This window comes from Phascolarctos cinereus, unplaced genomic scaffold (assembly GCF_003287225.1).
Source record: "Phascolarctos cinereus isolate Bilbo 61053 unplaced genomic scaffold, phaCin_HiC Scaffold_1;HRSCAF=81, whole genome shotgun sequence".
Lineage (NCBI taxonomy): Eukaryota > Metazoa > Chordata > Mammalia > Diprotodontia > Phascolarctidae > Phascolarctos > Phascolarctos cinereus.
In genome coordinates, this window is record NW_027555514.1 from 193,018,245 (window position 1) to 193,031,926 (window position 13,682).

A 13,682-nucleotide genomic window follows, 5' to 3' on the forward strand; every position below is an offset into this window, starting at 1 on the left:
ATCAAATCCTGGTTCTGCTACTTCTTACGTGTGTCACCTTGTGAAAGTCACCTCACCTTTTCTGTTCCTCCATTTCCTTATCTGTAAAATGAGGAGATTGTTCTGGATGTCTTCTAAGATCTCTTCTAGCTCTTCATTGATCACTCTCCTATCTCCATCCCTTTACCTATTCCATCCCTATTTCTGGGATGTCCTTCTCTTCCTCTTCACCTTTAAAAAAAAGCACTCAATTCCCACCCATACAATGCTTTCCTTTAGTTAGTGATGACTTTCCCCCTCAGACTTCATGCAGCATCTAAATTTGCATCTATGTACTATTTTTTGGCCTGATCTGTGATTTTTATTGGCATGGGAACTTTCAGTGAAGAAATTACTAAGATCAGTAGGGTAAATGACTTGCCCAGAGTCACATAGCCTGTATGTCAGAGGCAGGGCTTGAATCCAGGTCTTCCTGACTCTGAGACTGACTCTATTACCTATGCTAAGCTGCCTTTCCATACATTTACCATGTAATATTGTCAATTATTGTGTTAGCATCTCTCTGTTTTAGCATCTAGAGGCAGGTAGGTGGCCCAGTGGATAGACAGCTGAGCCTGGAGTCAGGAAGACCTGAGATCAAATCGAGCCTCAGACACTTACTAGTTATGTGACCTTTAGAAAGTCGCTTAACCTCTGTTTGCCTTGGAGGCAGCTAGGTTGCTCAGTGGGTAGAACACTGGGCCTGAAGTCAGGAAAACCTAAGCTCCAATCTGACCTCAGACACTAGCTGCATGAGCTTGGGCAAATCACTTAAACTCTTGTTTGCCTTAATTCACTGGAGAAGGAAATGTCAAACTACTCCAGTATCTTTCCAAGATGACCCCATTGGTCACAAACAGACACACTGAACAACACTGTTAGCATTTTAACCCCTCATTAGTCTATAAGCTCTTGAGGCAAGAGATTATTTCTCATGTAAGCTTTTTATCTCTCCTATCATAGTGTATGTAGCGCAATGCTCTCTATGTAATAAATAAATGTTTGTTGTTGTTGAGATCAGATTATGGAGGGCTTTGAAAGTCAAGCTAAGAAATTTGGACTGTCTCTTATAAACAATAGGAAGTTGTTGGAGAATTTTGACAGGAAAATGACTTGATCAGAGCTGGAGGATTGTATGACAGGAGCATGCAGGATTAGAGTAAGAGATAAGGACACAGGTTAGGGAGCTAAAGCAACAGTCTAGCCTTCTTCAATGTTTGTGAGAGCCCAGAACCTTTTTAAGGGACTTTGTATCTTGAATTTGATAACATACTTTATTCCTATTGAGGTGATTTTGACTACAAGCCTCAACCAGTCCTTCAAGCCAGTGTTGGGCATTAATTAGCTACAATGAGCATTGGTGGAAACACAAGCTGGCATTCTCCTTGAGGAGGAGATCCTTAGTGGAGATACATCTATGCCATACCACCTGGAGCCCTCTAAGTCATTTCATTGTACAAATAACACAGGCAGAGTGCCACAGTGGGAGAGGAAGCATTCCTCATCCATTCTTCCAGCGCTGAAAAGCTGTTCTAGCAATAACCCTGGACCTCCCATTCCATATCCTCTCCTCTGCAGGAACAGCCAAGCCCCTAAACCCCAGGCCTGGATGCCTTGAGCCTGCAACTACCTTCCAGGAAAAACACACCCAATTGTTGCATCTTAAACAGCTGGTCCTGTTTTCTCTGTTTTGTTTATTTTTTTAATCACTAGCACTTGCTTTGCCTGTTTTTGTAATCTTGATGCTTAAGCAAAGTAGAGACTTGAAGCTAGGGTTCTCTTCCCCAGCTGCATGATATCAGGGCTGAGTTTGGGCTCCTTCTGTACTTTTTTTTTTTAGATCTTTCACATTGTGTTATGACCACAGCATTCTGAATGTAAGCTGACCTTCCCACTCTCACCCTCTTCCTCCTCTCTCCATCTGGAAGCCTTGGTTTTCAGCCTGTGCCTCGGAGATAAGTTTGTGAACTGATGGTGCCTGTGGTCTAGGCTGTCTGTGGATGAGGAAGAGGGCTTGGAAGAGCATCATGCCTTGTGGCAGAATCACTCCAACTAGTGGAACTCTAAAAATCCTCAGAGCACTAATATTCTGGGACTCTATGACTGAAAAAAATCCAAAGGATCCAATTCTTGGCTGTTCACGAATATGCCTTAGGTACATCAGAGATGGGTATTTTTTGATGCTATGCAACTCACAAACTCAGACTTGTAGAATTGCAGGGGTGACTAGACCTTACCAGATGATTCTGGGCGGGGGGGCGCTGCTATAACAAAAGTACATAGTTGCATTGGAAGCCTTGTTTTTTAAATCCATCGCTACAAACAAAGTATTTTCCACCAGGCATTCCAAGAGAAGGAAAGATACTAGTACAGGATCAGCTTTAGTTCAGATAAATTTTTGCTGTTTCAGATTTGTTCTTGTTCACTAATTTTTGAAAGCAAATACCATGGTGGTATAAATAGAGACTGAATTGTTTCCCATATTTAGTTTCTACAGAACCTCAGGGTAGCTTACAATCAAATTCTCAATAAAAGAATGATAACAAAGTCATAAAGATGAAAAGAGCAGTGGAAATAAAAGTGAACAAAAGAGATGTATTTAAATAATAAACATTAACATAAATTTCACAATTGATTTGTAACATGGGTACTTTTGTGTAAGAGTCACTATGGTGTAGTGGATAGAGAGATGGCTTCCAAGTCAAGACCACTCAGGTTCAAGTCCTTATTGCTGTTTGTCCTTCATTCTCAAAGAGGACCAGTGACATCAGAAGGGTGATGACCACAAGTGAATTGGATTTAAGTAAGTCAGAGCTGTGCAAAGCCATCTCTCCTCCAGAGTCATCAGAGTCCAGTGTCGAGACATAGTCAGGATGACTGGCGATGCCCCAGATGCAGTAGGCGACCTTGGACTTTTTAAGCTAAGGTCTTTCCCTGATCTGTTTGTCTGAGACAACACCCATTCAGTGATTAAGGATAGACAATAATTGAGGCAAAAAAAATGGCCTAGTTTGCCTTCACTAAAGAATCAATCTCGGAAGGGAAGGCCCTCAAGAGTTTCTGGACAGAACAGAAACAATTGCTGTTTACATTCACTCTGAGCCATCAAAACCCAAATGATGAGCAAAAGTTCAAGTCCTTCTTCTGACATGTTCTTCAATTGTGTCCAACTCTTCATGAATCCATTTGGGATTTTCTTGGCAAAGATACTGGAGTGGTTTGCCATTTCCTTCTCCAGCTCATTTTACAGATGAGAAAACTGAGGCAAACAGAATGAAGTGACTTGCCCAGTATTACCCAGCTAGTAAGTGTCTGAGGCTGGATTTGAACCCTGGAAGATGAGTCCTCCTGACTTCAGGCTCAGTACTCTATCCACTTCACCATCTAGGTGCCCCAACCTGAGTATGACCTTGGGCAAATCACTCTCAGTGTACATGGGAAACTCTTTAAGACTATTTAGTTGCAGAGAAGGTGCTGATGGTCATAGGCAGAAGTACTTCTTCCATGAAAGCTCCTTAAACTATTAAAAAAAAAAGTCTGATTAAAAATAATCAAATAATAACTCTACAAACACAGTTTCAGAAAAACTTGGGAAGACTTATATGAACTAATACAAAGTGAAGTAAGCAGAACCAGGAAAAATGGTTTACAAAGTAACAATAGTATTGTAAAGATGTAACTGTGAAAGATTTAGTAACACAATAACCCACCAAAATTCCAAAGGACTCACCATAAAAAGTGCTATTCACTTCCAGATAGAAAACAATAGACTCAGAGTGCAGATTGAAGAACATTTTTTTTATTTTTCTTGGGGGTTTTTTTTGAGGGAGAGACATAGAGAATGCAGAAATTTGTTTTAAGTAACTTCATATTTGTAATAGGGTTTTTATTTCTTGCCTTCTCAATGAGTAGGGGAGGGAATGTGAGAAGGGGATAATTAGGAACTGAAAATAAAACAAAATTGAATTATTTTTTAAAAAAATCAAAGAAATCTCATATTATACGTATAGTCTCTATTGTAGGGCATCCTATATTTGGACAAATACCACTAAGTATAGTTGTGGCTTAAACTGGTTCATTATGTATTTTTAAAATCTATAACTGGTTTGCAATTCATAGAGATAATTAATATTGGGGGTTAGTTCTATGTTCAACAAAGGGCTCTTAGAGGCCAATTATTTCAGCTCATACTGAACATGATTCCCTTCTGCAATACATCCAGCAAGTAGTTGTCTAGCCTTTGCTTGAGGACATCCAGTTAGACCAAAGGTCTAAGTATCATTGAGCCACTTCTTTGGCCATCCCAGGAACCAGATTCAAACAACTGTAATATATAAACAGAATCAATAAATGTGAATTGATTGGAATGAAGAAAAGCTTGCCCCCTAGATTACTTAGGTTTTTAAAGCCCAAGGAACTAGTGATTCAGAGCCTAGTCACCACTCCACTCCCACCCCTCAAAATCACTACTGTGATTTTGTGAATTGTAAACAACATATGAGTCACTTTTTACATTTTCCTTGTAGCTTACTTCATCTGGGAGTTCAGAGACCAGGAGTCCTTTGTCACAGCCCAAAGAAGTGATGTTTATCATTAGTGACACTCATAGAAAAGCACCCAGTTGTCCTCATCCTCTTTCTAGGAGCCAGGCAGTGGCTTTTCTCCCAAGGTGTTTTTGTCCATCAGAACTTGTTAGGTGAAAGGAGGAAGGAGCTTGAGGAAAGGAATATCTTTTGGCATTTTATTTTATCTTTTTGAGATCTCCTCCCAGCTTCTGACAACTCCACTCAGGTCTGACAGCCTGTGTGATTCCTCAGAATATGCCTCTGAGGAGCTGACATGTACTAATTTAGCCTGCCACTAAATCAAGATATAAGCTGCTTTATTTTTTTTTTAATCTTTCCCACTATACCTCCCCCACCCCACTCTCTTCAACTTCAACTATAGCTGGTATTTTTCCCAGGAACCAGCATGGGACTGGGCCATTAACATATAATTCACAGATCAAAGAGAAACTGAGTTTGGGATTGGAATCTAACTTTGGGCTAAGGGTCAATGGAAAGGAAAGGACTCTGAGGATATCTAGAGGCTCCACCCACATCACAGCCAATATCCTACATTTGATGTAGGCAACCACTCTCCTCTGTAAACTCTAATGGCATATTCCTCCTACTTTGTAGGACTCACAGGTGTGCTACTACCGTGAAGCCTGGAAATCAACAAGTTAATGAGGCAAAACATTCTAATCACTGTTGTTAGAGTACCATGTAGCCAACCCAGCAGATGTTAAATTATACCCACCTCCAGAGACTGGGCAAGAGCCAACTTCCAAAAGAAAGAAGAAATTGGAAGGGTATGGGGGGAGGGGAAGTTGAGCTCTTCAGAACTTCTCCTCTTAGAGTGAGTGGAACCAATCAATCAATCAAAAAATATTTATTAATTGCTTATTCTGTGGCTGCCACTAAGTTAGGCTCTGGGAGTGTAAACACCAAAAGAGACAGTCCCTGCACTCAAGAAGCTTAAATTCTATATGTTGGTGGATACAATATTTCTTTTTTTTTTTTTAGTGACTTCATATCTATAATGGGTTTTGTATATCTTGCTTTCTCACTGAGTAGGGGAGGGAATGGGGGAGTGAGAGAGAATTGGGATAGAGAGATTAAAAGTAAATAAGGCTATATTTACAAAAATAAAGAACACAATGATGGAGGGGAAGACTAGCAGCTAGGGAAATCAGGAAAAGGCTTCTTTAAAGGGGTGGTTTTTGAGGTGAGTCTGGAAGAGAGCTAGTGGTTCAAGAACTGGAGGTGAAGAGGGAACCATTCAAGGAAGGGGACAACCTATGCAGAGATGGGGAGATATGAGGGAAAGTTAGAGAAGAACAAATAGCCAGTTTATCTGGAATACAGAGTATGTGAGTGGGAGTAATGCATAATCAGCATGGAGTGAGGTTATGAAGTGCTTTAAATGCCAAGGAATTTTGTATTTAACCTAAGGAAATGGAAGAAACTCTGAAGCATCTAGAGGTAGGGTAATGACATGATAGGACCTATGCATTACAAATATTAGTTTGGCTGCTCAGCTGGATTGGAGCAGGTAGAAGTTGTTTGAAGAGAGACCAATTGAGAAGCTATTATGATAGTGTGGGTGAGAGATGACAAGAGTCTGACATAGGATTGTTGTGGTCCAAATGTAGAAACAGGGCTGTAGATATTTTGATGCTAAAATCAATAATACCTGGCAATTGGTTGACTATGGGAAAGTAAGTGAGAGTGAAGAGTTGAGGATGACTCCTAGGTAGTGAAACTAGGTGGCTAGAATGATGATGATGCCCATAACAAAAATAAGGAGGTTGGGAGGAGGGGCAAATTTCTGGGAATAGATAATAAGTTCAGTTTGGGACATGTTGATTTTGAGATGCCTATGGGATATCCAATTCAAAATATCTGAAAGGCAGTGTAGATTATGGTAGTAGAGCTCAGGAGACTGATTATACCTGGATATGTAGTTATGAGAGTCATCTGCATAAAGATGACAATTGAATCCATGTTGAGATCACTAAGAAAGAGATTGTCGAGAGAAGAAGACAGGAATAGTCCCCTTTTTCAGAAAGAAACATCTGGGCCAAGCAGAATCCTCCCTTAATCTCCCAACCAGAGCCTTGAGGTGAGCTCCTAACTTATTAGAAAGACATGAATGGATGAGGTTGGCACAGGAACACTTTCTTCTCCAACCAAAGTGGCCTCCATAGAACAGGCCAGACCAATCTCTAGGCTACTAGTCCACTAGGCTATTTCTAGAGGCAGTGGGCCAAAACTTCTCCTTCACATAAAAGTTTAGCACATACTATGCATGACCCATCTAGATTGTAAAATACTTGAGAAGAGGGTTTTATCCATTTTGCCTAGCACAGTGTTAAGCAAATGGTATTACAATACAGTTGAAATGTGTCTCAAAGATCATTTAGTCCAACTCCACACGAATCATGAATATAACAATATTATATTAGTATTATTATATTATAACATAATATAATAATGAAATAATATTATATTATATTTTAAAGCAGCTAGCATTTATATAGACCTTTAAGGTTTGTAAAGTGTTTTCCATATGGAATCAAATTTGATCTTTACAACAACTCTGTGAGGTAGGTGCTATTATTCCCATTTTAGAGACTGGGAAACTGAGGCTGAAATTGCTTAGGATCATACAGAACTAATAAGTGCCTGAGACAGAATGTGAACTCAAAGCCTCTTGATTCCAGGCAGCTAGGTGGCATGCTGGCCTTGGACTCAGGAAGACTCACCTTCCTGAATTCAAATCCAGCCTTAGACACTTACTAGCTATGTGACCCTGGGCAAGTCACTTCACCCTATCTGCCTCAGTTTCCTCATCTGTAAAATGAGCTGGAGAAGGAAATTGCAAACCACTCCAGTATCTTTGCCAAGAAAACCCCAAGTAGGTCACAAAGAGTCGGATATGACTGAAACAAGTCAACAACAACAACCCCCTGTTTCCAAGTCAACATCTAGGTAGGTGACTTGGAATCAGGAGGACTTGAGTTCAAATAGCTGCCGTGTCTCATATATTCCCAGCAAGAGGTCCTTGAGGAATTTTGCCTGAATATCTTTAGCACCAGGGACCTCACTACCTTAAGTGGCAGCTCATTCCATTTTTGGAAAACTCCAGTTGTTAGGAAGAGCTACCTTAAGCTAAAATCAGCCTCTTTATGATTTCCACCCATTGGGTGCTACTCCTGCCCTCTGGGACCAAAAGAATAAATCTATTCCCTTCTCTACATAATAGCTCTTTCAGTATTGGAAGCCACCTATTTCATGGTCCCTTCCCTTGAGGTAAATGCTGATGATACAAGCAGCCAGCTACTTTTACCAGTTCAATTTCCAACAGCCCCAGCTTTTGTAACCCAACCAAATGATTGTATTCTCTCTTTGTTTCTAGTATTTCTGCCTGTTGCTTGTTATCTTCCTCATTGAGCTGGTGGCTGGAGTTCTTGCCCACCTTTACTACCAAAAGGTGAGTAGACCAGTTTTCTTCCTCCGTGGTCTTCCTCCAGGGTCTCATCTTTATGTGTTATTGTGAGTAGGCAAGGAGAAGGAATAAACTGGGGCAGAGAGAAGATGGAGAGACAGAAAGGCTGCCAAGTCCTCAAGTGTCCCTATACCTCTGACATACTTGGCTGCTTCATCCTAACAAAGATTCTTTCTTTTTATTTTTAATAGTATTTTATTTATCCAATTATATATAAAGACAATTTTTAACATTTTTACAAAATTTTCAGTTCTAAATTTTACTCCCTTCTTCCTTCTCTCCTCTCCCCTCTTCCTAAAATAGTAAGCAATTTTATATAGGTTATACATGTGCAATCATGTAAAACATATTCCATATCAGTCATGTTGAGAAATAAAAAACAGACCAAAGGAAAAATCACACAAAACATGAAGAAAATGAAAAATAGTAGGTTTTGATCTTCATTCAGAGTCCATCAATTCTTTCTCTACATGTGGATAGCATTTTCCATCATGAGTCCTTCAGAATTGTCTTGAATCATGGTATTCCTAGCAAAGATTCTTAAGAAGAAATCAATCAACAATTATTTATTAAGTGCCTATGGTATGCCAAACCTTGTGCTAAGCGTGCAAAGACAAAAAGGAAACAATTCCTTCCCTCAAGAAGCTTATATTCTAGCAGGAGAAATGATACATAAACATATAAGTACATACAAACAATATAAACCAAATAAAGGCAAGGAATGTAAGGGGATGTTCCAGAATCCGGGGGGATCAGGAAAGGCCTCATGTAGGAGGTAGGGCTTGAATTGACCTTTGCCAAGGACTAGGAATTCTAAGAACCAGAGACCACAAGGGAGTGCATTCCAGGAATGGGAGGCAGCCTGTTCAAAGACGTAGAGATGGGGAGATAGAATGACATGTGTAAAGAGAAGCAAGAAGGCTGATTTGGCAAGACTGGACAGCTCATGAGGGGCAGTAATATATAATAAGCTCAGAGAGGTGGGCTGGAGCCAGGGTATGATGAACTTTAAATGCCACAGAGAAGAGTTTGTATTTGATCCTGGAGTTAGCTGCAAGGCCTGGAATTTATTGAGTGACAAGGCCAGACTTGTGCTTTAAGAAAGTCATTTTTGGCAGCTATAAAGAGGAGGGATTGGAAAGGGGAGATGCTGGATGGAGAGAGACCAACCAAGAAGCCAATGCATTAACCCAGGCAAGAAGTATGAGGGCTTGAACTTACAAGGTGGCTATGTCAGACAGAAGAGTCAGAGTCTCCTTCTGGGATAATTATGGGGCAGTTCTTCCCTAAAGCCAGAGGATGAATTTATTTCCCTTTCAACCCTAGGGTCAATAATTTAGTCAATGATTTAAGAACCTAATTAATCAATGTTGCCCTCACCCAGATAGTACACCCAAATGGAAAGGTGTGAAATAAATGTGAGATGTGGGCCAGGCAGAGCAGTAAGGACTGACTCAGTTTATTCATCTAAGGGTACAGGATATATAGAGAAAATCCATCTTAACTTCAAAGAGTCCTTCCCGTGAGACACTCCCCAAAATGTCTGCTAAGGATGTGATAACATACATTTCCTCCTTATCAGAGTTCCTAGATAGGGTTGTAAATTCCAAGGCTTTTTCCTGGTGCCTGTATAGAGGAGTGAATATGTAAATCTAAGGTTCAAAGAGTGAGAAGGAATGTCTCAAGAATCTCTTAGCAGGGAGGGATTTGGAGAGCCCTGCTTCTTAATTATTGAGCCCTTTGGGTTAAAGCCTGGGCAAAGGTCAAACTCTGTCCTGGATCTTAAACCCATATCGGACTCTTAAGGCTGGCCCTCTACAAATCAATCAATATTTAACGAGTGCCTTCCCTGTGTAAGGAACTGTGGCTGATGTTGCATGGAGAAGGAGGAGGATAAGGAAGAGAAGGAGGAGGAGGAGAGGAGGAGGAGGAGAAGAAGAAGAAGAAGAAGAAGAAGAAGAGAAGAAGAAGAAGAAGAAGAAGAAGAAGAAGAAGAAGAAGAAGAAGAAGAAGAAGAAGAAGAAGAAGAAGAAGAAGAAGAAGAAGAAGAAGAAGAAGAAGAAGAAGAAAGCATTTCCCAGCTTCTTTTTGAATCAGCAGGTTGGGTGCCCAGAGGGCTGCTACTACTACTTGCACATAACTTGGTAATCACAGTTAATAAACAAAACCTTCTCCTAAGACCACAGTCTTCTCCTAAGAACCACAATGTGGTTCATTCCTTTACACAAACACACACAGCACCCATAGAAGGAGCACGCTTATTAAACTTTGACCATAATAGTAGTGAGCCACAGCATAAAAACTATGTATGACAAGGTTTAAGTCACATCACCTGCTCTGTAAGTCCTTCTCTCTGTGTAGAGACCTCATGCAGAACCTTTATCATTGTTGTTCTTGTTCATCCTTTGTATTTGAATGGGCCCAATGACACCTCAAGTGTGATGTCTTGACTTGTACATGAATTGGATTTCAGTGAGGCAGAGCTGTGCAAGTCATCAGCCTTGCTCTCTCTTCCAGAGTAGGTAGGCTGGGGCCAGATGGAGATCACTGAAAGCTAGGCTAAGGAATTGGGGCCTGACTGTATGAAACTGAGTCACATCTCTGGGGAAACTAAGGCGAAGGGCTACACTCTAGTCAACACAAGGGATACCATCATTGCTGATCATCTCATCATAAGGTGCATGACCATGAACTTAAGCAGAGGATGGGTGTACATGGCCTGGGATATGAAAGCTCTTAAAAGCAAGTGGTGCTTGTTATAATTTCTCATTCTGTGCCATTCCTACTTCTCTCTATCTCTCTCTTTCCCAGCTAAGTGAGGAGCTAAAACAGCATCTGAACCAGACTCTGACTGAGAACTACGGCCAGCCCAAAGCAAAGGGGATCACATACTCAGTGGACCAACTGCAGCAGGATGTAAGATGCCTCCCCCTTTCTTAGCTCCAAAATTCTGTTCCCTGTATTCATTCAGTCTCTAAATCCATTCTACATCCTTCACTTCCCTGGCTTCCCTGTAAAAAAGGAAGCTAGCTGCACCATATTCAGGCAAGAATCAAAGACCAGGATAACCCAACTCCAGAAATCTTTTTTCTGGGAAACGCCATCTTTTCTTTTCTTCATTTTTGGCAATCTTGTAGCAGAGTGTTCATCTGCAGGAAATTTGCCCATGATAGTTTGCTGAACACACTTTACAGGTAGGAAGAAAAACATGTGTGAATTGAACCACAGACAGAACATACTGTGTGTTGTAAAATAATGAGATAGTTCATTGAGGGACACATTGTTGGAATCTCTTTCCCCAAAAACAGTAGGAGGATGCCCATTTATGAAGAATGAAGGGCAAACAAAGAGCAAGAGAAAAGCCAATATCCTGGAGGCTGAATATAGTGATGTTGTGGTCTAAGGGTCTTGGGAACCCCGAAATGCAAAGGGTAAAGGGCATAGGTCTGCCTCAAAAGAATTCGATCATTCAAGCCTTCTTGTAGTGAGTTGGGGTGGGCAAGATTCCTAGTGAGTCTGTGCTATGTATTAGTGACACCAGTATAAGTGGGCCAGATTTTAAGAATCTGAGCATTTGATGAGAATAAAATTGGTACTTTTATACAGAAAGACTTATACAGAAGATCTGGATGGGATCTAGGAGTAGCAAGTAGTCTGGGGTGGTCTGGAGGTAACAGAGAAAGGGGTCTAATTGGGATTAAGGAGTGTCAAGTAAACTTATTAAGAAATCAAGGTGGGCTGATATGGGCCAGATGCCTCAGAAAAATGCCAGGGACTGGGCCATGTGGGAAAGTCCAGGGCTTTTTAGGGGTCCATCATTAGCACCCCATCAAAGTGAACACCAGAGAGCTGGATTCAGAGGCTTTGAGGTCCAGGTCCCAAAGACATGGTCTTTTCCTTTTAGAGGTCCAGCACAAATCCCATCCTCCATCATTCTCCCCTCAAACAAATGGGACCCAAATTCTTTTGGGGTAAAGGGCGAAGGTCTCAGCTTCTGAAACTGCTTCTTGCTGGCAGGGGAGGTAGAGCTGTCCTTGCCTCAAGGTGGTCCCAGAGAGGAGATTGCCTGGAATTAAGCACAAGCTGCATCCAGGGGATGATGGGTGGACATTGGCAGGTACCCATTCTTTGCTACCAACTGTAGATGAATAGCCTAGAAGACACAAATCTGTCAAGCAAGTGTGACAAGCAAGTTCAATATGGATGGCCCAAATATAGGGAGAAGTAAAAGTGGTGTCCAAATGGGAGAAAACAAAGAAAGAAAGCAAAAGCCTCATTAGAATCATTCACATTTTGACATACAAGGTTATCTGATCTTGTTACTTTCTCAAAAGTTTCTGCTCTAATTCCAGTTCCTTTAGGAGAATTAGATGCCACTGGGAAGTAACAACACTTTTGCAGGTAGAAGTTTTCCACTCCTGGATTCAGTAGTTACACAAAACAATTTACCAGGTTCTGACTTTTACTACAACTATAACAAAAGACTTGGGAGGATACTTAAGTAATGACCAGGCCAAATAGGTTACTTCCCTCTAAGAAAATTGATTACACTGAAATTCTCTTCCCCAAACCAAACTAAAGGTGTTTCTGATTTAATTTCAGCTGTTTGGGATATGGAAAGGACTATAAGTTTAGGCTGAGTAGCTCAGATTTTAAACACATGTTTTATTATCCCAGCCTTAGTCTAAGGGATAGTAATTCACATGACTATGTAGGCAGGCAGATGACAAGCCCCCAAGTACTAATTTACTGACCATTTTCTCTGATTATAGAAATTTGCTATAAAAGGATAAAGCGGAGACAAGATTTATACAAGTATGACAGGATAAAACATCCTTAGAATTCAGATAATTCAGTTTTCCAACCATGCAGTATCAATTCCACCTCATAGCCAGACTTGAGAATAGCCAGGTGGATAGCATTCCTTTTCAAAGGAACACAGTGGGGAAACTGAGCCAGGAGGATGGCATCTTAGATTGAGGTTAAAATTGTCCTCTCAGGTTTTCCAGATGCAGACTTCCACCTGTATCACATTCTCTCTGAGTAGCTTGTGGCATTTCTCTCAGATGGTAGATTATTGGCTATTGATTATGGATGGATGGTTATGATCCATCAGACAACTCAAAACCCAAACTGTTATAGTCCCAAGAGTTTGCTCAAAAAGCAAGTTTTGCTAATCACAGCTTAGGAAACATTTTCCAGGATTTACATCTCAAACTTAAATTTGTCCTGATATAAAAGCCAACTGTTAGAGATCACTTTTATATACTTATGAATTCTCAGCAAGCCAAGTTCATTGTTTAGGAACTCCATAACCAAAACAAGCTTTTCGGCAAGTTTATAAAATAAAGGGGAATCAACAGGAACCCCAGAGAAAGGGCTTCCTGTTCACCCCATCTGCCCTTAGAGCTACTATGGGCTGCACCTTTTGACTAGCCATGAGGACTGCTGTAAATGGGCAGAATCAATCTGGATAAGGCTTTCACCTCATCCCCTCTTTTCCATACACAGTAATCAGTTACCAGTTTTAAAACAATAACACACAATCTTACAATTTTCATAAGTGATAGCCAAATCGTTTTAGCTGTAACACAAACAATAAGCTTCAGGTG

The 13,682-nt window shown here is 40.7% G+C and overlaps 1 protein-coding gene across 1 annotated transcript in view; it reads left to right on the plus strand.

Annotated features, from left to right (window-relative positions):
- Positions 1-13,682, plus strand: part of TSPAN11 (tetraspanin 11) — a 158,915-nt gene that overhangs the window by 116,272 nt on the left and 28,961 nt on the right. Inside the window, exons 4-5 of the mRNA XM_021001599.2 lie at positions 7,981-8,055; positions 10,882-10,986. Of these exons, the coding sequence (XP_020857258.1) occupies positions 7,981-8,055; positions 10,882-10,986 (180 nt within the window). The remainder of the gene's footprint in view (positions 1-7,980; positions 8,056-10,881; positions 10,987-13,682) is intronic.